General features: G+C 44.5%; 1 protein-coding gene across 2 annotated transcripts in view; it reads left to right on the top strand.

Annotated features, from left to right (window-relative positions):
• TENM1 (teneurin transmembrane protein 1) overlaps positions 1-24,918 on the top strand; it is an 882,499-nt gene that overhangs the window by 835,428 nt on the left and 22,153 nt on the right. For both annotated transcript variants that reach the window (XM_043896987.1, XM_043896986.1), the window contains 4 exons: positions 692-1,058; positions 2,625-3,135; positions 15,564-15,736; positions 16,975-17,210. In XM_043896987.1, the coding sequence (XP_043752922.1) occupies positions 692-1,058; positions 2,625-3,135; positions 15,564-15,736; positions 16,975-17,210 (1,287 nt within the window). The remainder of the gene's footprint in view (positions 1-691; positions 1,059-2,624; positions 3,136-15,563; positions 15,737-16,974; positions 17,211-24,918) is intronic.

The raw sequence follows: 24,918 nt of genomic DNA, 5'->3' as shown, positions 1-24,918 counted from the left end.
GCCCAGCACACCAGACCACCCCACACACACACACACTCAAACTCACACACACACACACTCACTCACACACTCACACACACACACACTCACACACACACCCACACACCAGTCCTTTTGCTTCTAACTCCAGTGCCCAGCACACCAGACCACCCCACACACACACACACTCAAACTCACACACACACACACACTCACACACACACCCACACACCAGTCCTTTTGCTTCTAACTCCAGTGCCCAGCACACCAGACCACCCACCCACACACACACACACTCACACACACACACCCCAGTCCTTTTGCTCTTATCTCCTTGATGTGTCTCAGGCTCCTGCAGTGGCCCAGGTGAGGGATGACGGTGGCCTGAATTAGGTTGGCAACAGTGGGGATGGGGAGAAGTAGATGAATTTGAGATGTAGTAAGGAGACCATGCTCTGAAAAGGGTCTTTCTGGAAATATAGGGAGAAAATAATTCACAGTATTTTGGAAATCCATAAATGGTAAATGTGTTTACCAGAACATTTAATCAACTGTCCTTCCCAACTTTGCCAGATAACACCAACATTGCTGGAATTCAAGAGTCGGGGCTGTTGCAGGGGGTGGGAGACCAATAAGCCAATTTTTCTTTCAAGATAAAACTGCCCCAGAAAGATATTGTAACTTAATGGTGTGTGTTCTGTTCTTTTTGCAGGTGCGATTAGAGTGGCCAACAGACCTTGCAGTCAATCCCATGGACAATTCATTGTATGTCTTGGATAACAATATTGTGCTGCAAATTTCTGAGAACCGGCGAGTGCGGATCATTGCAGGGCGCCCCATTCACTGCCAGGTGCCAGGCATCGATCATTTCTTGGTCAGCAAGGTAGCAATTCACTCCACTCTAGAGTCAGCAAGGGCCATCAGCGTCTCCCACAGCGGGCTGCTCTTCATTGCTGAAACAGATGAGAGGAAAGTAAACCGCATTCAGCAAGTTACCACCAATGGGGAGATCTCCATCATAGCTGGGGCCCCCACTGACTGTGACTGCAAAATTGATCCCAACTGTGACTGTTTTTCAGGTATGACCTTTTAAGCAATTCACCAGCTCCCCTTCTCTGTTTTCAAAAGAAAAATGGGCATCGGAAAGTCAAAAAAAGAACAAAAGTGGTCCTTGTAAACACTGGTATGAGGCAGTGGAGAAAGCAATGGATTGGTGGTCAGACAGCCTAGTATCTGGCCTTGGCTCTGCAACTGAGTTACTGAGTGACCCTAGGAAAGCCATAAAACCTCTTCATGACTCATTCCACCTGCTAAGTAGAGTGATCACGTGTCTCAGTTACAGCACCTCACTGTTTTGAAGATAAACTAGTATAGTAAAAGTTTGGGTGCTCAAGAAGTTAGGACCACTATCCAAATGTGAGGTTCCCATATTTTTTGTACTTTAGAGAAAGGATAGCTAGGTAAAACCTACAGTTACTGATTTGGGTAAGGAAAAAATTACTTCTACTAAGTGACTGATTTCCAGATTAATAATGTGAGCTGCTTGAAACCCAAAGGGACTTGGAACAGACTGCTTTGGGGGTTCATGGACAAAATTAAATCTCACAATGAAAAATAAAATAAATCTCACAATGGAGGGTTCTCAAGACATCAGCCTTCTACTTACATTGTTGTTTTTTTTTAATCCAAAATTTTTTCATAACCAATAGTGCCCTTTACTTCCAATTGATAAGGAGGTGGGGAGAAGAAAGAGCCTTTGCACCAAAACACAGGAGTGGATATTTCAGATAGTAAACAGTCCTGTAAATGTCAATAGATGCATTTATTGCTGGAATGTGGAAATCCCTCCATGCTACATGCAGCCCTATTAAACCGCTCATCCGGGCCCAAATGGTTCTTTTAACCTTTGTCTTTCCTTGGGACAGAGGAATCAGGAGTGAGCAACTTGGTCGATAGGACTTTTAATCGATATTTCCAGTGTTTTCCTGGACAATTAGTTTTATAGTTATTTTGCTAATTGGTATCTTTCTTTCAAGGCAAAACTGGAATATTTATTCTGGTTATCAAATTTGATGTTCTGAGTCATTGTTGCACTTACAGACTTAGTGTACTTTGACAATGTGACAATGAGAAGTAACAGAAGAAAGGTTCTCTGGGCAGAGAAGGAATGGAAAGCCCTGACATAGATCCTACGAGCATGGACAGGCATAAGTCTCATGGATTTCCAGCCAGATTTGGGCTGGCTGTTATTGTTTGCTGTTTTTGTATCCAGCAATACAATAGATACGGAACAGGAGGATTGAAGATTTCACAAAATTGGTGTTCACTGAGATCATTGCATCTTCTGTTCATCTTCAGTGGTGCTGACTCAAAAATTGTGAATAATGGACTTCAAATATCCAATTGGGGCACATGGAGAATGTTGGTTCACTGATTGTTCCCTTTAAAATGATTCTTGGGAGGGGGGTAAATTCTTTTTTTTTTCTTTTTTTAATTTTTAATTGGGAGAAAATTGCTTTACAATGTTGTATAAAATGATTCTTTTTTTACAAAAATGATTCTTGATATATAGCCATATTTTGTATTTGGTATGTTTCTAAAATGCTGTGATGACAGCTATTAAAATCAGGGTCTTCCTTCCACAGGCGATGGTGGCTATGCCAAAGATGCCAAGATGAAAGCCCCTTCCTCCTTAGCAGTGTCACCTGATGGTACTCTCTACGTGGCAGACCTTGGGAATGTTCGAATTCGTACCATTAGCAGGAACCAAGCCCATTTAAATGACATGAATCTTTATGAGATTGCCTCACCTGCTGATCAGGAACTCTATCAGTTCACCGTCAACGGAACCCACCTGCACACCTTGAACTTGATAACGAGAGACTATGTGTATAACTTCACCTACAATGCTGAAGGCGACTTGGGTGCGATTACCAGCAGCAATGGCAACTCTGTGCATATTCGCCGAGACGCAAGCGGAATGCCCCTTTGGCTGGTGGTGCCCGGCGGGCAGGTCTACTGGCTGACCATAAGCAGCAACGGAGTCCTGAAAAGAGTGTCAGCTCAAGGCTACAATCTGGCCTTGATGACCTATCCAGGGAACACGGGGCTCCTGGCTACCAAAAGTAACGAAAATGGATGGACAACCGTTTATGAGTAAGTTTCTAATTCTCAACATGGGCTCTTTTAGGTTTCTATTTGAAATTGTATTACAGTGGGAAAATGACTTAGTAATTGCTGGGTGTTGCATGCTATTTTCTCCTAACAACCACAATTAGAAAAAATAAAAAGTCAAGGAGAAAATTTTAACCCAACTCCTAGGGTTCAAACCTATGTCTCCAGAGCACTTTTGCAGAGCATAATAATAAAAACATAGGCTGAATGAAGAATCAAGTGTGGCACTGCAGGAGACAGGAATGAGGTGGAAGTCCATGTACTCAGAAAAATTTACAGCATTGCTGGGAAAACAAGAGAAATTTTCATTTAAATAACAAAACTAGAAAGTAGTTCTAAAGTAGCAAAGAAACAGTGTAGTTTAACTGGTATTTATTGATCCCTGTGGGGTTTAATGAATGAATGAATGAATGCGTGCCCAGCCCAGTCCAGCCCAACTCAGTGTAAAATTGCTGTGGGAGTTAGGAACAGTGGGCCATGAAAGCTTATGTGAAGTGACGTGGGACAAATGCTCAAACTGGAGAGGCTGCTTCTGGGAAAAGTGGAGTCAAAACTCCAGTACAGGCTTGCACCTCCCCCCCACCCCCCACCCAGTTTCCCCACATAAGGCAGACTCCAGCACACTTGGGTATTCACAGACCAGGTCTATGATAACTTTGTTTAATGGGGAATTTGCACAAGGTGTGTCTGAGGGCAGGCTACTAGGAGGTGTCCTGATGGAAATAGAGACCATTGTCCTTGACTGTTAAGGCGGGGCAACCTTGTTTGCCTGTCAACCTGTTTAGAAAGCTAGTTTGTGAACAGTCAGCAAGCGTCATCCCCACGAAGGGAATTGCTAAAGCTTTAACCAATTTACCGAGTGAAAAGAATCGGTGGAGCTGAACCCAGAGCCTGAAATGACATTCAAGTTGAGAAATGTGAGAAGCGAAGATATTCAATATCAGGAATTCATGTGTACTCGTCCATGAGGACATGTGTGCGTGCATGCTAAGTGGCTCCTCTGTCCATGGGGATTCTCCAGGCAAGAATACTGGAGTGGGTTGCCATGCCCTCCTCCAGGGGATCTTCCCAACCCAGGGTTTGAACCCGGGTCTTTTTTGTCTCCTGCATTGGCAGGTGAATTCTTCACCACTAGCGCCACCTGGGAAGGATATAGAAATGTGGAAAGAACTGGTCCAGTCCCATGAAAGCCTCCAGAGGAAAGGGACAAAACAATTGGTCTTCAAATTTTGGATCATATCCCAAAGAAATGCCACTTGTACAAAAGAGCTGGACAGCTATTTTAGTTTCACTTAGAAAAATATATTCACTTGTTTCTGTTGCAGGTGTTCCTCTATTTCTTGAAAAATTTCTCTTACATCTTAATAAGAGTAATTAAAGCTACTGTTCACTGAGGCATTATTATGTGCCAGCTCCTAGGCTAGGTGATTACATAAAAGTATTTTCTTTGATCCCCAAAATAACAACGTGGGATCCATGCTCCTGTGATGCCTATTTTATGGATGAAGAAACTGAGACCCAGAATGGTGAACTTGTCCTTATTCACACAGATGTTCAGGATTCAAACTCCAACTGTCTGACTCAAGAGCCCACATTCTAAAATATACTACCCTTAGGAAAGATAAAAGTTCTAATGAGGGATCTTTTTTTAAAATGTCACACAAGGTCACACTGCAGCTGAAATTAAACAAACAAGTATCTTGAAAGCTACTGGTTAAATTCAGTTAAGCAACCAGAAATGGCAGAATTATTAACTAGTTTCCAAAATAACCAGTTCAACCATTCACTTATTTATCAAATCATCACTTTGTATGTTTGAACTGTATGCAGTTTTATTTGTCAATTATACCTCAGTAAAACTAGGGGAAAAAAAGAACACAAAGTAGCCAGTTTAACTGTTCATTTCTTTATGCAACAAATATTTGCTGAGCACCTAGTATATACCTGGTGCTGGGGATAGAGCCATGAGCAAGACAGATACCAACCCCTACCTTCATAGCACTTACATTGTACAGAACTTCAGATGCTGGCAAGTTCTGTGAAGGAGAGAAAGCAGAGTAAGGGGGAATCAAGATGTGGGGGCAGAAGGGGGTTTTATTTTAGGTTGGGTGGTCAGAAAAAGTGAAACTGTTAGTAGCTCAGTCGTGTCTGATTCTTTGCGATCCCATGGACAGAGGAGCCTGGCGGGCTACGGTCAGATGTTCTTAATAGAAAACATTTAAAAATTTTACATATCAACTTTATTTATAGCACCAGATGTTTAAAAGTGGAGGGAAAAGTGAAAGTGTTAGTTGCTCAGTCGTGTCCGACTCCTTGTGATCCCATGGACTGTAGCCAGCCAGACTCCTCTGTCCATGGAATTCTCTAGGCAAGAATACTGGAGTGGGTTGCCAATGCCCTCCTCCAGGGGATCTTCCTGATCCAGGGACCAAACCTGGGTCTTCTGCATTGCATACAGCTTCTTTACCATCTGGGCCACCAGGGAAGCCCCTGGGTGATCAGGGAAGGGCTCATTAAGAAGGTGACATTTGAGTAAATTCCTATAGAAGGTGAGGGAGTGAGTATATGGGTGTATGGGGGGAGGAAGAGGGAAAACCTTCCCAGCAGGGTGAACAGCAAGGGCAAATACCCTGCAGCAGGAGCAAACCTGATGTGTTCGAGTAAGGCAGCCCCTGTGAGTGGAGTGAGCAAGCATAGTTGGGATAGGAGATCAACAAAGTGGCCAGGGCCACTTTGCATAGGGCTTTGAAGGCCTTTGTAAAGACTTTGAGTAAAAGGTGGAACCATTGGAGAGCTTCCAGGAAATGAGTGACATAATCAGCCTTACATGTTTAAAGAGTTGCTCTGTACAGAAAACAGACTGTGTGATGGAAGCAAAGGAATGTAGTGGAGGGAGGATGATACTTCAATAATCCAGGCAATATGGTGACTTAGACCAGGGGCTGAGGGCAGTAAGTGGTAATAATCGAAATATATTTTGACAGTAGAGCTATCAGGATAGAAAATGGGATGTGGGGTGTGGGAGAAAAAAAGGGTCAGAAATAACTCCAAAGTGTTTGGCCACAGCAAGTGGGTGTTGAACTTTCCATTTACCAGGATGGGGAAGACCAGGCAAGGAGTACATGATAGTGGGTGGGAGTTCAGGGTTGGCTACAATCAATTTAGACATCCAAGGGAATATAGCAAGTTGGCAAGTGGATATACGAGTCTGGAATTGAGGGGAGAGGCTGGAGTTTGAAATTTGGAGATCCAAATTTGGTTTCCACTAGTGTTGAGATTGTATTTAAAGCCACGATATCTTCATGGCAAAGTGAGTGTAGTCAAGGAAGGAAAGAGATCTGATGACGGAACCTGGAGCCCGCCAATGTTTAGAGTTGGGTATATGAAGAGGAACCAGTGAAAAAGAGACTGAGAAAGTCTAGTGAAGTAGGAAGAAGACCAGGAGAGTGGGATGTCCTGGAAGCAAAGCCAAACAAGTGACTCAAGGAAGGAGAAGTGATCAGCTGTGTCAAATACTCCTGATAAGTCAAGTAAGATAAGTGCTGAGAGTTGACCACTCCACCCAGCACTGTGAAGATCATTGTTTACCTTGACAAGAGCAGGTGTTTTGGGCAGTGGGGGATGAAAACTTTAGCAGAGCAGGTTTAAGAGGGAATGGACACACATGTCTTCATAGCACTGTTATTCAGAATAGTCAAGAAGTGTAAAGTACCATGTCCATCAAGTCACGAGTAGCCAAACAAAATGTGGTACATCCATACCATGGGATATTATTCATCCATGAAAAGCAATGAAGTTTTGGTACATGCTACAATGTGGATGAACCTCAAAGACATTATGCTAACTGAAAGAAGCCAGACACAAAAGGACAAATATTATATAGTCCTGTTTATATGAGATGTCCACAAAAAGCAAAGTCATACAAAGTAGGTGAGCGGTTGCCAAGAACTAGGGAGAGGAGTGAATGGGGAGTGACTGCTTTTGAGTACGGGGTTTATTTTGAGGGTGATGGAAATGTTCTAGAAATGGTGCGGATGGTTGCACACATTGTCAATGTATTGAAAGCCACTGAATTGCATACTGTGTACTTTTAAAAGTATTCATTTATTTTTGGCTGTGCCGGGTCCTCTGTGCTGTGTGGGGGCTTTTCTCTAGTTGCAGTGAGTGGAGGATACTCTGCAGTTGCGGTGCACGGGCTTCTCCTTGTGGCGGCTTCTCTTGTTGCGGAGCATGGACCCTAGACTCTCAGGCTCAGTAGTTGCGGCTCCTGGGCTCTAGATCACAGGCTCAATAGTTGTGGCACTCTGTCCTGCTGCTCTGTGGCATGTGGCATCTTCCCGGCCCAGGGATTGCACCCATGTCTCCTGCAGTGGCAGGCGGATTCTTTACCACTAAGCCACCAGGGAAGCCCTACTGTGTACTTTTAAATGATGACTTTTATAATGTGTTGATTATGTTTCAATAATAATAGTAATGAGAGCAACTGGGAAGAGAAAGTTTGGAGACCATGAGTAAAGAACCCTTCTGAGGACATTGCTGTAATGAGGAGCAGAGAAATTGGAGCAGAGGGGGACGGAGTAAAGAGAAGGAGAGAAATATCAGTTTATATGAAAATAATCCAATGCAGAGGGGGAAATTGATGACGTGGGATAGAGAAGACAGAGTTGTAGTTGGCTAGTCTGTGGGTCCACGGTGGCACAGTGATGCAGGCAAGCAGGACGCTTAACAGTTGAGTGGAGCTCAGGCCTATCACCAGGACTCCGCTGGCAGTGAATAAAAAGGTAACATCTAATGTCACTGTTGTTGGGTAAGCTTGAGGCATTAAGAGATGAGAAACATGGGCTTTCACGTGGGGTTATCATGGAATTTTTATGGCCACAAAGAGACATTAGAGGTCATTTGACAAATAAGGAAATGGAAGCCCAGAGTAGAGGAATAACTTGGTCATTCCCTTTGCTAGTTGGCCAGGTCTAGAGTCAGTCTTTGAGCTTCTAGCCCAGTACTCTTTCCACTACCATGCCACTGCCTTCCAGAAAAACAAAGAGGACTTGGATAACCAGAGTGACCACTGGAAGTCTGGGGAGCTAGAAGACAAGAGGAATAGGAGAGCTCCAGGAAAGAGAAAGGGAGGCTGAATATGCATTTCTTCCTTCTCCCACCTTCTAAATTCCAGCCAGCATTATGCCAAAACCCTCTTGACCAGGTAGCATCTGTGGAAGGTTCCTCTTCATCCTGAATCAGTGTATTCTGTCCCCAATGGAACACTGCTCCCATCCCTTCTTGCCTGCACATACCAGAATGAATGAGCAATTTCCCAGCCTTGAAATGGAACTCATTCTTCCCGCAGTCCACCCTGTACAAGCTCTGACTTCTTTCACTTTTATCCTCCAGCACTTTAGTCAGTCCTGAGCACTGACTTGAGTTTTCCCTTGTCCTTCTGAAGCCGGGGGACACAGAATTGGACCTACTCTTCTGGTCAGGATTAGAGCTGTGCTGGGGTTGGGAGAAGGAGGTCTGCGGAACGATGCTCTGAGATGAAAGACAGGCTGCCTTCTGTGGCTGAAAAGGGAAAAATCCTCTGCCAAGGTGAACATCAAATTTCTTTTCTGAGATGACAAACAGAAAAAGAGAAACAGAAGCAAAAGTTGGCAGGATGAACGACTGCCACAGAGAAGTAGCGAAGCCAGTCAACCATTCAACTTTCGATGATCTGCAGTGACGCTGAGGAAGAACGACATGAGTGACCCTGAACGGCGTGGGCAGTCCAAATGGGATTTTAAAATGTATCTTGTGCTGTGGTAGTGGGTGGGCTTGTCCTGTGTAGCATGATGTTGTTTAAATAGTTCATTGCTTTTCCTAATTCCATTTGGCTTGGACCAGGATCAAAAGTTGCACACCCCACCTATTAGTACTTGAAGCTCCACCACCCCTAAGCGTCCTGAGTGTCAGGGGAAAGCTGACCACAGAGAAATAGCTAACAGGGAAGTGATTGTCAAGGCAGGAATAGGAATGAGGCAGGGCTCATGGTCCCAGGGGCTCACAGACTCCTGATTGCAATGACCCTGCCCCAGCAGAGGTCCGAGGGAGGGACTCAGCATCTCCACAGTAGGACAGCCTCCTTGTCTCACAAGGCATTCCCTGGCAAAGGCTTCTGCTACACTCATCTGCAGAGGTCCCAGACTGAGGCCAAAGTGTCATTTCTGTCACTGCTGCCGGTGCAGACTGAGCTGACAGCTCCTCGGGCCCTTGACCTTTGTGGGAACCCTCTGCTCGAAGGGGACTATGCATTTCCATGATCTCTTGATCCCTGGTTTTCTGTATTCTCTCCATCTCAGGACTTGATTCGCACATTCCCCACCCCCACCCGCCAAACCTGCCATTCGCTGACAACTTGGAAATGCCCTCATGATGGCTCTAGGTGCCTTCTAGGCTGCTTTACAAATGCTCAGTCTTACGGAAGACGGCTAGGGGAAGGTTCTTCCTCCTACCTGATAAGATTCGGGGAACGGGGCAGGGGGAGGAGGGGAGCAGGGTAAACCCGCCCGCGTCTGTGGGTGAGATATTTGCCTGAGGGGAGGATGTGATTCCCATGGTTATGTCAGTGAATAGTCAGTCCCAGCACATCGAACTGTTTTCCAGAATCTCAGAGCAGGAAGAGAACAAAGGCACCACGTAGTCCGCCCCCCTGCCTCTGGGCAGGTGGAGGGTTTCATTTTAAACAGAAACTGTTAGCATTGCCAACTGTTAGCATTCAGGACTCCACAGACAGACTGGACAGTTTTGCTCAGTCCCCTCCTCGTGGTCTCTATGCCCTTGAGAAGCCTCAGGAATGGGCAGCGAGAACTGTGGAGGGTCATGCTGGGGAGAAAGAACTAGCGAAGGGGCAGGGGCTGAGGCGAAGGAAGAGAGGTTGCAGAACAAACTTTCCGAGCCTGGCTGGGAGGGTGAGTTGCACCGCACAGGACGTCGGTGTAAACTGAGCCTCCACATCCCCAGGGAGGGCTGTCTGTCCTCTCACCACGCTCCTTCCCATCTGCCCAGGCAGATCCTGCTTCCCACATTCAACAAATGTAAGCAGTGAGAGTCTGCTCTGGGCCACACACCGAAAATACAGAGGTGAATGAGGCACTGTGCCCTCTCTCTAAAGATGCGAGAGTTTACCACCTAGGAGGGCTATCACCATGCGTTTCATAAAGGCAAGGGGCCCCCATTTTCTCTTACACAAACTGGGGCAGTAAGCCTCCCAACAGGTTTCCCTGCTCCATAGCTCCCATTCCAAGATTCACTGCCACCACAGCACCTATGGAGTCATACTGTTCTCCCCGAGAGCTTCCTAGGCCTCTCCATTGCCCATCGACTGCATGCTTTCCTCCAGAGCCTGGCACCCCAGTTTCCCCATGCTTTGCTTCCAGCAAGCCTCTCCAGCCTCATCTCCCATGCCCCTCCGAGAGGACCCTTGCACTCCCGCATCCCGCTTCCCTCAATGGTCTTCCCAACCAGCAGAGTGCCCGCCTTCACAATGCCTTCCTCCCCTCCTCCATCTCTACCTATCAAGGAATTGATCTCCCGCTACCTTCCAGGATTTGAATACCACCTCTTTCTCCTTTCCTTGTGCTCAGCCCGGAGGGAAATGACTCTGGCAGCTTCTTGTTTACAGAAGTATATGGCAGTATTCTGGCATCAGAGCAATTCGTGTGCCTATCTTTCCTACCATACTAGACTTCGAATTTCGTTCAGCACAGTATCCCCAGGACCCAGCCCAAGACTGATGATATTTATTGAATGAAGGACAAGTGAAGATAGAAGGGCATGATGGACCTGGGCTGAATCATAGGAAGCCAAATGAAGTTGTTGGCAAGGAAAGGGGAATCTAGTATTTCCTAAAGAATGTTTATTCGGTTGCTCAGGTTTCTAAGAGGGTAAAGAGGGTATATTTCCCTTTATAAAATGATTAATGAATTTTGCTTCTATAATCTTCAATGTTTTCTTAAAAGCAAAGATGGAAGAGCTTCTGGTTTTTACTCGGCATGGTTTAACTGTGACTTAGACTGTCCTCAAGGGAAAGGGCAGGCTAGCCCTTATGAGAAAATATCTGACCAAATATATTTTAATAATATGTAAATATCATCTGCCCTACTGTAAACTATATGGTCCTCAAGGACAAGAATGAATCCTGAATTTCCTTTCTGCATGTTTCCTTTGCTCCGCGGGAATACGTGTATGCGCACGCACGCAGTGGAACTCTATAAAATCAAGACAGAAAGGGATAGGGTGATGGCAAACTCACTCCTGATAACCATGAAGGCAACAGTCAATGCCCAAACACACAGTTCACCAAGCCAGAATTTGTGGGCCTGGTTAAGCGGATGCTACTCACAGCCCAGGGTGCAGAGGCCGAGTCGATGCGCAAGGAAGGAAGTTAGTACCCTGTTATGGCCTGAGGGGATCCGTTGCAGCATATTGGGCTTGCGCTCTCTGCACCAAAGGATACAGGCACCAAAGGGAAACCCACAGCTAAGAGATTTTGATTAAACTTGTTTCTTTGACATTCAGTTGGGAAAAATGAAGTCCCCTGTAATGGAGGGGGGGAAAACAAACCTCAAGCAAGCCATAGGAAATCAAAGATTTCCTTTATTTCTTCTCCGCTTCAGAGCAATCTTTCCAAAGTTGCAGGATCTTTCTGTTGCTCTTCCTCTGGAAATGACCCCACAGAAGAGACATGGGCCTGTTGTTTTTGACGGAGGGCCATGTGCATGGCTGAGCCCAGGAGAGGCGCCCCTCTGCAGACACCACCAATGCCATTGCTTTGACTGTGACTAGCAGAATAGGGGGGGTGAGTGTGTTGGGGGTAGAGTGCTTTGGGTTTTTTTGGCTTTTTCCCCTTCAGTTTTATTGAGATATAATTGACATACAGCACTATGTAAGTTTAAGGCATACAGCCTAGTGACTTGACTTCTATATATCACAAAGTGATGACAACAGTAAGTTTAGTGAACATCCATCATCCCACATAGACACCAAAAAACAAAAAAGATCATCATTTCTTTATGATGAGAACTTTTAGGATTTAGTTTCTTAGCAAGCTTCATACATACCACACAGCAGTGTTCACTATCATCTTGTACATGGCATCTCCAGTACTTTTTAAAAATATATTTACTTACTTAATTAATTTGGCTGTGTTAGGTCTTAACTGCAGTATGTTTACTCCTCTCTAGTTGCAGCTCAAGGGCTCTAGAGTGCACGGGTTCAGTAGTTGTGCACAGACTTAGCTGCCCTGTAGCATGTGGGATCTTAGTTCCCTAACCTGGGATCGAACCCACATCCCCTACACTGCAAGGTGGATTTTTAACCATTGGACCACTAGGGAAGTCCCCCTAGTACTTATTTATCTTATAACTGGAAGTTTCTACCTTTTGACCACCTCTATACTATTGGCAACCCACTCCAGTACTCTTGCCTGGAAAATCCCATGGACGGAGGAGCCTGGTGGGCTGCAGTCCATGGAGTCGCGAAGAGTCAGACACGACTGAGTGACTTCACTTTCACTTTTCACTTTCATGCATTGGAGAAGGAAATGGCAACCCACTCCAGTGTTCTTGCCTGGAGAATCCCAGGGATGGGGGAGCCTGGTGGGCTGCCGTCTATGGGGTCGCACAGAGTCCGACACGACTGAAGTGACTTAGCAGCAGCAGCAGCATACTATTCCTTCACCCACCCCCAACTCTGAAAACCATAAATCTGGTCTCTTTTCCTACAAGCTTGGTGTGTTCAGGTTTTTTGAGTTTGAATTTTTTTCTTTTAGAGTCCACATATAACTGAGATCATACAGTATTTACTGTCTGACTTATTTCACTTAGCAAAACACCCTCAAGGTACTTTGTTGATGATAAAGTCAACTGTACATTTTCAAATAAAGAGGCTTATCCAGCCACAGAAAGGAAATCAGACAATATAACTTTTTAGCTCTCTAGCACCTGGGCAGGACTGTGAGAAAGCCTACCCTATCCCCACTTCATTACCTCCCTCACCAGAAAAGGACCAGGTGGCAGCCTCCCAGCTACGTCTATCCAGGGAATTACACCACAGGCCAGTGCTAACATTCAGATTTTTGGCCCTTGTACCTCTGCTCGCGGATGGCTCATTTGGCATCTGATCTTGTCATCTAGCCCTGAGAAGTGGGCACCACCACTGCTGTCCCCTTTAGAGGAAATCTTGCTTTAAAACAAGGGGCTGTGTAAGCGAGAGAGGAGGAAACTGCATCTTAGGTCAGATCTCCTGGGGGAATAATGAGGCGTGACCTTGCCAAGTGCTGAGGAAACCCTTCAGAAATCAGGAAAGGGAAACTGATGTGGCAGGGTGGCTGGTGAAGGATGTGAAACAGAGAGCAACTGCCTGCGTAATCCAGGCTGGGCCACAGTCTCCCTCGGGAGGGGGCCTGCAGCAGCTTCCTTCTGTCTGCTGCCTGGAGACTCCTCCCTACAGGCCAAAGTAGGGAATCAAAGCTCAGTACTGTTTTCCTCCCCTGAAAGAAAGACCAGGCAGACAAAGTCAGGCTGTGTTAGGCGCTCAGGCTTTTCCATGCCCTGTTCTCATCAAGGGTCTTCTCACAGCCCCAGAGCCCCAGAGCAGGCCATGGGCAAACAGGCGGAGCAGCAGGGAAGATCTTGCCATTAACCCCAGGCGCAAACAGCACCCTTCGGCCTTTCTTTGGTAGTAAGGCCTTAGCAGCATAGTAGCAACATGCCAATAGCCATTTTGACTGAAATCCATTTAAACAAAGGATGCATCCAATTAAATAACTGGGGCTTACCGTATCTATGATGTCAGATGACCTATTTGATTATTTTTATTTGCATGCCTGATTGTTTTTAACTGATCGAGTGTGCCTGTGAGCATGCTCATGTACACACAGAACAGAACGTGACATGCCATTGTGTATAGCCTCAAGTCCAGTTTCGTCCTGTAAAATAATGTCTGGCCCCTTTTCCCAAGCCTACCAAAGACTGGTCTAAGTTTTAAAATTTCAGCAACTCTCCAGACTGAATTCTTTAAAATGTAGTGGAGTCACACTGAGTCACTAGGCCATTTTGCATCATGTGGGGGGTCAGGGGGCTTCCCTAACTCAGTGGTACCCTGGTACCCCAGGCTACCCTGGCTCAGTGGTAAAGAATCCATCTGCAGTGCAGGAGACATATGTTCAGTCCCTGGGTTGGGAGGATCCTCTGAAGAAGGAAATGGCAACCCACTCCAGTATTCCTGCCTGGACAATCCCCATGGACAGAGGGAGCCTGGTGGGCTACGGTCCACGGGGTCACAAAGAATCAGACACAACTGAAGTGACTGAACCACAATAGGCAGCAGGGCCAGACTCCACCACTGTGTCCAGGCTCTATCCTGCTCACTTTAGGTTAAAAGGATATAATTGTTTAACATTTTAAAAGCAAATAAAAGTACTTAAATATTTTTTAATTTGCAACTTGAAAAGAAAACAGTAATGGGCTTCCAAGTGCATGTCTTTACTTTTAATGAAGGGTTTATTTTTCTTGGTTCTATTGGCAATAAAAGAACAGTTCCACATCAAAAGCCTTCAGGGGAGCTCTCTCCATTTGGAGGCCAGTCAGATTGCCAATAGTTCTGATTTAAAAAAAAAAAAAATCAACTCACCAGACTCTATTTCTAGATATAGGTTATTGCCTATTATCGCAGGTAATTATTGGGGGTGGGGGGGAGTTCTTACTCATACAGGCAAATTACAACACATTATGTACTATACTATAAAAAGAGAAAAAAATTAAGTGACACTGAAATCAGGGGGTTCCAGAATGTTTTAATGAGCATGTTTCCATTATCTTCTGTGCTTGTTCATTTTGTTGGAAGAATGATTCATTCATTTCAAATTTGGCAACTTAAACAGCAGCAAATATAATTTTCCGATCACAATGCGAAATCAGTTTATTGGCCTTCTCTGCCTGTTTGGGTGGGGGAGTGGTGGAGGCGGAGAACATTTGTGCCTCCTTTTTCTTTGCCAACAGCACCCTCTGCTGGTTTCTGTGATCCATCACATCTGATGGGATCGACCCAAGTTGCAAATGGAGGGCTCCCTGCAACATTGCACACAGCAGGACATGATTCATAAATCAGTTTTCCACCCTGGTGATTCATTATCAGATATATTTTTTTCTGTAAAACAGCACAGCTCAAGGAAGTCATCAAGAATTCAGAAGCTGCAAAAAATACCTTCGTTTGATTAATCATCTCTCTGACCTTTTTCTTCTTATTGAACAAGGTTAATAATACTTGTTATCACTCAAAGTTAAACTGTATTAGCTGCCAAGTGAGTTTTATTTTGCAAAGGCCCATTATCACTGCCAAGAGTCTTCAAAGTTGGGTTTGGTTACATTCCACAGGTATGACCCCGAGGGGCACCTGACCAATGCAACATTTCCCACTGGAGATGTCAGCAGCTTCCACAGTGACCTGGAGAAGCTGACAAAAGTGGAGCTAGATACTTCCAACCGCGAAAACGTCCTCATGTCAACTAATCTGACAGCCACGAGTACCATATATATTTTAAAACAAGGTAAGAATATTTCCAACTTTGCCCACCTCTAATAGCATCTCTCTTACTTCTACCATCAAACCTCCACACACTGTTAATGAATAGAAGACTTCTTCTCCCCATATTCCAGCTATGGAGGCTGAATCCCAAATCACACCTTTCATAAAGTTCCTACAGCAACATTGGGCCACATCCCTGTGGGAGTTAGGAGGTGCTACTGCTGCTGCTGCTAAGTCGCTTCAGTCGTGTCCGACTCTGTGACCCCATAGACGGCAGCCCACCAGGCTCCGCCGTCCCTGGGATTCTCCAGGCAAGAACACTGGAGTGGGTTGCCATTGCCTTCTCCATTAGGAGGTTTGATTCCTACCAAATATACTATTCCATCAAGCCATTTCCCGACACTCAGCTGTTTGTAAAGCTCTTTAAGCTCTTATTGGGGTATACTAAAGGCGCGAAGTCTGTGTCCCATCTGAAATTAGCATTCTAGAGCAGTGATGACATGGGTGAATAAAAAGGAGGAGTGAGGATGCACACCAAGCCGGAATATAAGGGAAATGTAAGAGAGAATGGAAGGAAAAAAGGAGGAAAGGAGAGAGGGAAGGAAGGAGAGAGAGGGAGAGAGCGAGAGGGAAGTAAACAGGAAGGAAGGAAAAAAGGAAGGTGGATTTGGAAAGAACGTCTTAGAAGCTGAGAGAAATGGACACGGAGAAATCATTTTCTCTCTGCCCAGTCATCAAGAACCCGTTCTGTTGTTAGGCTGTGAGGCCAAACACAGAACTGTCCAACATCAGATCCACTCTAAAAAGGATATCTTTGTCAGCGTATCCTTTCCTAGAGACCAGCCACTGTGCCGGTGCCCCCAGGCACTGCGGGTACTGAACTACACTGCATACTCCGCTCATTCTAGTTCCCAGCATATCAAATGGAGAAGGCCAGTCCACCAAGTCAGAGGAGAAGTTTGTGAGGAAATCCTTTAAAAATGAGAACGTTTTGAAAAACAGAAACAGCCTGCAGTATTACACGGGAGTCTTTTATCCAAGAAACAAGACAGCCCAGCTGTGAAACTAACAAGACCCAAATGGACAGAGAGCACGTGGGCTTGTCAGAATGGTTGTCTATAGCCCCGAGGGCAGTGAGGTCCACGGCGCCACACCTGCTCATCCTTTCCCAGACTTGCCTCCTGAAGCTCAACTTGTCTCTCCCCTACTTCTGTGCTTCCCTCTTCTTCCCCGCTTCCTCCTTTGCTCCTCTCTCTGCAGAAAATACCCAGAGCACCTATCGGGTGAGTCCAGACGGCTCCCTGCGTGTCACTTTTGCCAGCGGGATGGAGATCAGCCTCAGTTCAGAGCCCCACATCCTGGCCGGGGCGGTCAACCCCACCCTGGGAAAATGTAACATCTCTCTGCCTGGGGAGCACAACGCCAACCTCATCGAGTGGCGGCAGCGCAAGGAGCAGAACAAAGGCAACATTTCAGCTTTTGAAAGGAGGCTGAGGGTAAGTCTCAACCTGATAGCACCTAGACAACTGGTGTTGTATTTTTGAAAACCGCAGCACCTCCCTAATCAGAAGTCCCATTTCTCCAAAGCTTTTCTAGGTAAGTAACTTATATAATATAGTAATTCAAGAGAGGGTGCTAATGGCTGATAATGGTTCAGTATCCTTAAATGAACATTCTAATAAGAGCTTTCTTTGTCATTAGCCAGCTAAAGTGCTCTGACAGTAGCAATTTCAAGCACCGAGAATGTCTGGATCTAGAAATGCGTGTAGTCAGAAGGCCCTCCGGAATCCCTCACATGGCCTGGAGATGCCTCAGACCCCTGCTTTGTGGTAAAAAGTGAAAGTGAAAGTCTCTCAGTCGTGCCGGACTCTTTACGACCCAGTGGACTATACAGTCCACAGAATTCTCTAGGCTAGAATACTGGAGTGGGTTAAAAAAAAAAAAAGAATACTGGAGTGGGTAGCCTTTCCCTTCTCCTGGGGATCTTCCCAACCCAGGGATAGAACCCAGGTCTCCCGCATTGCAGGTGGATTCTTTACCAGCTGAGCCACAAGTGAAGCCCCATGTGGTGGTAGATACTTTATTTGAAAAGGCCAGGCAGGTACACACAGAAGGATTTGCGACGTCAAGCAACATTTGGACAAAGGCAATTAAGGGAAAAATCAGTGAATATCATTGCCTTGAATATACATATTAAGGGCCAGAGGAGTCAAGGACTAGTGCTCCTGTTGGCCTAATGGCACTCAGAGAGAGCGTGCATGCGTGCTTCAGTTGTGTCCGACCCTTTGTGACCTCATGGACTGTAGCCCACCAGGCTCCTCTGTCCATGGGATTCTCCAGGCAAGAATACTGGAGTGGGTTGCCATGCCCTCCTCCAGGGGATCTTCCCAACCCGGGACAGAACCCGGGTCTCTTCCATCTCCTGCATTGGCAGGCGGGTTCTTTACCACTAGCAATCACCTGGGAAGCCCAAAAGAGAGCTGCCTGGGAGAAATGCAAGATTTGGGAGTTTTTACCAAGCACAGTTCACCGCAGTTAACCTGGGATGTCTCAGTCAGAATTGCCTTTCTGCTGTACACGAAACCCATAAGCACCACCGCACTCTTTCTACCTGTCCCTTCTTGAACATGAAGCAATGTTAGGATGACATGACCAACTTTCCAAATATAGTAATGTTCAATATGAGCCCAAGAGCAACTGCCAACCTGAGGCAGTTACTCAACTATTGAGGCCAGGCCTGCTTTGAGCACCTGTGTCTCGCCTGGGATACCTGGAACACTTGCATTTCTTCACTCACAGTGAAAATGCAGTAACCTCTAGGCTTTGACAGGGCAACACCACCCAATTCCAGTGACAAGCAGTCAGACCATGGCTCACTTCCCAGTCAGTTCTGGTGGTGACCCAGAGATAGACTTTTGTGGTTGTTTTTGTACCAGCCACTAAAGTGGTCTATATGCACAAGTCAGGTTGTATGCTTTGATTCTATTGGCCAGAATATTTATCAGAAATGCCACTGAAATGAGAGGTGAAACCAGCCCAAATAGTCCAAACCTCTCTATGTGTGGACAGTAAGGGTTTCCTATCAGAGTTCTTCTAGAAATGGGATCACCAGCATAGTACCCTAAATGGGGGAGTCTTACAACTGGCTTAAGAAATGCCTTTATTTTCTTCACCTGTGAAATGAAGACGTCATACTAGAGAAAAGTCAGAATTATATACACGTGGTTTATCAACCTCATGGACTCACCCTATGAAAATTACATCAAATAAATGGTTTCTTGGTGCCTCCCCAGCTTAGAGTCTGAATAAAATATTATGAGTCATATCATACACTATATGACTTTGGGATTTTCCATTTTTTAGAACACATTCTATACCACGTGACTTTATTATTTTCCACTTTCTATGGTGACTCATCCTATTTTCTCCCCTCCATATGCACAGATAATGGAGAGAGAGTATAAAGTGTAATTTTCACCTCATATTCCAAATTGTTCTTAATACTGAGGTTAGTGGGCATAAAATATTTGGGCACTCTTCCATGTGAGTAGAGTGAAGTGTTATTTGTTGTTGTTGTTCAGTCACTAAGTCATGTCCATCTCTTTGCCACCCCATGGATTGAAGCATGCCAGGCTTCCCTGTCCTTCACTGTCTCCCGGAGCTTGCTCAAACTCATGTCCATTGAGTTGATGCTGCCATCCAACCATCTCATCCTCTGTCACCGTCTTTTCCTCCTGCCCTCAATCTTTCCAGCATCAGGGTCTTTTCCAGTGAGTTAGCTCTTCGCATCAGGTAGCCAAACTATTGGAGCTTCAGTTTCAGCATCAGTCCTTTCAATGAATATTCAGGGTTGATTTCCTTTAGGACTGACTGGTTTGATCTCCTTGCTGTCCAAGGAACTCTCAAGAGTCTTCTCCAGCACCACAATTTTAAAGTATCAATTCTTTTGTGCTCAGCCTTCTTTATGGTCCAACTCAAATCTGCACATGACTGCTAGAAAAACCATAGCTTTGACTATACGGACCTTTGTTGGTAAAGTGATGTCTCTGCTTTTTAATATGCTGTCTAGGTTGGTCATAGCTTTTCTTCCAAGGAGCAAGTGTCTTTTACTTTCATGGCTGCAGTCACCATCTGCAGTGGTTTTGGAGCCCAGGAAAATAAAGTCTGTCACTGTTTCCTTTTTCCCCCATCTATTTGCCATGGAGTGAGGAGACTGGATGCCATGATCTTAGTTTGTTGTTGTTTTTTTTTTGAATGTTGAGTTTTAAGCTAGCTTTTTCACTCTCCTCTTTCATCCTCATCAAGAGGCTTTTTAATTCCTCTTTGCTTTTTGCCATTATTGTGGTATCATCTACATATCTGAGCTTGTTGATATTTCTCCTAGAAATCTTGATTTCAGCTTGTGATTCATCTAACATTTCGTATTATGTACTCTGCATGTAAGTTAAGTAAATAGGGCAACAATATACAGCCTTTCCCAATTTTGAACCAGTCCGCTGTTCATGTCCGGTTCTAACTGTTGTTCCTTGATCGTATACCGGTTTCTCAGTAGACAAGTAAGGTGGTCTGATACTCCCCATCTCTTTGAGAGTTTTCCACAGTTTGTTGTAATCCACACAGTCATAGTCGATGAAGCAGAAGTAGATGCTTTTCTGGAATTCCCTTGCTTTCTCTATGATCCAATGAATGTTGGCTATTTGATCTCTGGTTCCTCTGCCTTTTCTAAACCCAGCTTGTACATCTGGAAGTTCTGGTTCACGTGCTACTGAAGCCTGCCTTGAAGGATTTTTAGCATTGCCTTGCTGGCATGTGTGTGCATGCATGCTAAGTCGTTTCAGTCATGTCTGACTCTTTGCAACCTTACGGACTGTAGCCCGCCAAGCTTTTCTGTCCATTGGATTCTCCAGGCAAGAAAACTGGAGTGGATTACGATGCCCTCTTCCAGGGGATCTTCCCAACCCAGGGATCAAACATGCATCCCTTACATCTCCTGCATTGGCATTACCACTAGCACCACCTGGGAAGCCCTGCTAGCATGTGAAATGAGTGCAATTGTGTGGTAGTTTGAACAATTGGAATGAAATCTGACTTTTTCCAGTCCTGTGGCCACTGCTGAGTTTTCCAAATTTGCTGGCATGTTGAGTGCAGTACTTTAACTGCATCATCTTTTAAGATTTTAAATAGCTCAGCTCAAATTCCACCACCTCCACTAGCTTTGTAGTAACACTTCCTAAGGCCCACTTGACTTTGCACTCTAGGATGTCTGGCTCTAGGTGAATGATCATACCATCGCGGTTATCTGGGTCATTAAGATCTTTTTTGTAAGTTCTTTTGTGTATTATTGCCACCTCTTCCTAATCTCTTCTGCTTCTGTTAGATCCTTGCCATTTCTGAAGTGTTATTTAGTTAATACTGTTTATAATTGACCAGTTTCCCATCCGGTGGTAGAGTTGAGCAGATTTGTGGAATAGCTTATAACGGCAGCAAATTCAGGGCTCTCTCATCTGTGACTTCAAGGGTTCTTCCTGAGGTTCTGGGACTGGAGACTGGCTAGGTGGTGTTACTGTACACGTCCCTAGAAAATTCTAACACCAGTAACGATCCTTTACATATGTTTAAAGTGAAGTGAAGTCACTCAGTCGTGTCCGACTCTTTTCGACCCCATGGACTGTAGCCCACGGAATTTTCCAGGCAAGAGTACTGGAGTGTGTTGCCATTTCCTACAATTAACAAAATGTTTTCATAGTCAGGGTTTTGTTTGATCACCACAACCATCAATGATTGGCTATTCCCAATTTATAGATAAGGAGACTAAGGCCCAGAGAGGTTAAGTGATTTGCCCAAAGTCAAACAGCTATTATGGATCAGAGCCAGCACTAAAATGCAAGTCTTTGCCTAGTGTAGCACTCTTTCCACTCCATCATGTTGTACTGCCTTGTTCCTTAAAATAATTAATCTATAAATCATTGCCCCTCTCAGTGGAGCCATCTTGGCAGGGCCTGACTCCTCATTTCAATGCTGACAAAAAGAGACAAATAATCGACTCTAATGTACTGGCAAGTGTGGGTGGGCAGGAAAAGTGTGAAGCAGGCGAGAGGAAGGAGGCTGTTTAACTCAACAATCCTTACCTACTCTCCCCATCCTTAGGCACTCTTGCCTATATCACTGCCTCAGTTTCCCCAGATTAGGCATAGCCAATTTAATGGAATGAATATGTTCCCCAAAGGCCAGTGTGGATCCAGCCCAGACCTTCTTGTGGAAAGGAAAAAAATCAGAAAATGATAGACTTCCCTTGAAGATAAAGCAAAAAGAGTCACTTTTCTCCAGTGATCGGTAATTTTTTTTTTTCACACATACTCAGGGTCCTCTTCAAGGTGAGGAAACAAACTGCTGGGGAACATGAGATCCTGCTTTGGCACCAGCTCCATTAAGTCAGATAAATCACATTAACATCCTAAAATTTCACTTATTTAAAAAAATCCATTTCCTCTCCCCCACCAACCAAACCTGAATTGTGTTTGAATCATCTTCCTTGCAATGTACTTTCCCCTCCAGTCTATGTATATCCTCATCTGCTGCATTCATCTGTCCCCATAAATACCTTTCCCTGGACCATCAAGAAATTCGACATTCACGGAAAGCAAACTGGTTTAGAAACTACATCCAGATTGCGCCTTGCTGTGTCCATGAATCGTAATGCTGTTTAGATGAGACTTATCCCAGCACTGGACCTCAGAGCTCTTTACAAGATTTCTCAGACTGAGATGTGAGGTGACAGCAAGCTCCAAAACTGCAGCGTCCTTTATTAAAAAGAAAAAAAAATCCAAGAAGCTTAGCACTTCAAACTGAAGTCATCAAATCAAGTAAGATGATTATGTGTTTACAAGCAAAATGAAGCGAAGACTCGTCTAAAAACCCTCACAATTGATTGTTTTTCTCTCCATTCAAAGATAACTAAGAACAGGGTAGAGTGGTTTTAAAATGCAACATGTGACTAGTCCTACGTGAGCTGAGCTCTGAAAGGCAGAACAAGCCTACGTGAAACACAAGGTCCCAGGCTGACAAGTGATGGGGAACATGGGACGCCCGTTCCCTCTAGCATCTCCCTCCTTTCTCAGAAAACATGTTTGCTTCATGCTGTTTTGACTTCCTTCTCCCCAGGTTTGCTGGAGGGATTCATTTTGTGAAAATTTAGGTAAGAAGCCTGCTTACAGATAGATTGGTCTGTTTTAAAAATATATCTGTGGTTCTCTGTCCCAAGTAACAGTGTATTTACCCATAAGGCGTCACCTGGAGATTTCAGGCATCAAGGCTACTGAGCAGTGTTGGTTTTCGGGGTCAGGGGGGTCCTTGGGGCCTTCAAATCATAGAAACAACTATGTTTGTTAATCCTGGGACAACTCTGCTAAGATAACTAGGCAGAAAGTCTTATTTCACACACTATTTCATTTGCATATAAGTATTAGTTAATTGGTATTAAAATTTGTAAATGCCTATTGTATGGTCACCCAGATGAATTCACCAACAGGAAAATATTTAAACCAGAGCAAATTAATTTAATGCAAAAAGTGTCCAGGTTAAATGGTATGGCAGAAATCAGGTGAGAGGAATGAATAAGGTTTTAAAGAAGAACTAGTATGCCCACAATTTTGCAGCACTTTTCCCATCTATAAAATGAGAGATATGGTCTATACAATCTCTATTATTAGTAGTATTGTTACCACTAATCATAATTATAACAGCTAACATTCATTGACATCCTATATGTATATTGCCATAGAGTAACTTATTTACTACTCATAACATCTTATCAGACGTGTTCTCTTATTAGCATTCTCACTTTACAGATAAAGAAACTGAGGCACATAGAGGTCACACAGCTAGTAAAGGGTGACACAGGATTTGAACCTAGGCAGTCCAGCTCAATAGCCCATGTTGTAAGATTTCTTCTGGCACTAAAACTCTGTTGACTACCCAGGTAAACAGAGTGTCTTGGGAGGAAAAAAGAAAAATACAGGTTAAAAAAAGTTTCCAGTGGAGTAATGGAGGCTGATGTTAATGTTGCCTACATGCCCTGTTCCTTTGTAGGCCACTCTGAAATAAAAGTAAGCCTAAGTGGTTTTTGATTGTCAGCATAGCAATATCAGTCAAAAATAAAATCTTTAGAATTGTATTGATCAATATCTAAAAATTAAGTACTAATTACCTTTAAACCAGTGAGAATAAAGGAGCGTGTCCCAATTTAAAAGCAGCTCTGACTCCTGCATCCATTCTCGCAGCTTCATGAAACTTAAATGCAGTATGTCTTCCAAACCACGAAGTGGATATTTGGCCCATCTGACTTATTCACCTTCAAACTTCTTCAGCAAAAATCTAACAGGTACCTCAGTTGCATTGTGAGTTGAAATGCTAGACAGCATCCTTGAAAATTCAGCCTTTTCCTCCTTTCTTGTGAAAGAAAATCAACTGCTCTGATTGTAGCTTAGAGTTTAGCACTGTGTGCATATGTGCAAATGGGCATACCAGTTCTTCTTCAAAACCTTATTCATTCCTCTCACCTGATTTCTGCCATACCATTTAACTTGGACAATTTTGCACTAAATTACTTTGCTCTTGATTAAATACTTTCCTGTTGGTGTGTGTGTGTGTTGGGTTAAACCATAGCAAGCTGCCCTTTTTGTAGACCAAAAAAACACTCAAATACCAGCAGTTGCCTTATAGATCAACCTAATATAATCTTTAGGCTACTAATTGAATGAGTCTCAAATTGAAGGGGGTTGAAAGGACTGTCTCTTAAGCAATTAAAACACAAACTCCTCAGAAAGAGCGAGGAAAGGCTCTGGGGGGAGGCAGAGACACCTTTCTTTGGGTCTTTGGCCTGTGCTCACGCTTTGCAGGTACGTTGATTCCTGCTGGCAACACAACCCATGGCTCCCCAGGGCATACTCTTTACTTTCCTCTCTGGTCCAAGTGTGAACAAAAAGCAAGCCTTTCTCCTTACTTCTCTTGAGCAAAGCTGAAAAAAAGCCTAAAGAAAACCAAAGAATAAATTAAAGCACAAATATATCCTTTCTTATGAAAAATTTTACCAAGTCCAGCTTCCTTACCCCAATGGATAACTCATCAGTTGCCAAACTCAAATCTCTCGTTCAATGTGCAGCTCGTCCAAAGGGACCCTTTTTAACTTGGGGCTGTTCTCAAACG

The sequence above is a fragment of the Cervus elaphus genome, chromosome X, assembly GCF_910594005.1.
Source record: "Cervus elaphus chromosome X, mCerEla1.1, whole genome shotgun sequence".
NCBI classification, from domain to species: domain Eukaryota; kingdom Metazoa; phylum Chordata; class Mammalia; order Artiodactyla; family Cervidae; genus Cervus; species Cervus elaphus.
The sequence above is the reverse complement of the archived record's forward strand: the minus strand, read 5'-3'. Positions and strand labels throughout refer to the sequence as shown.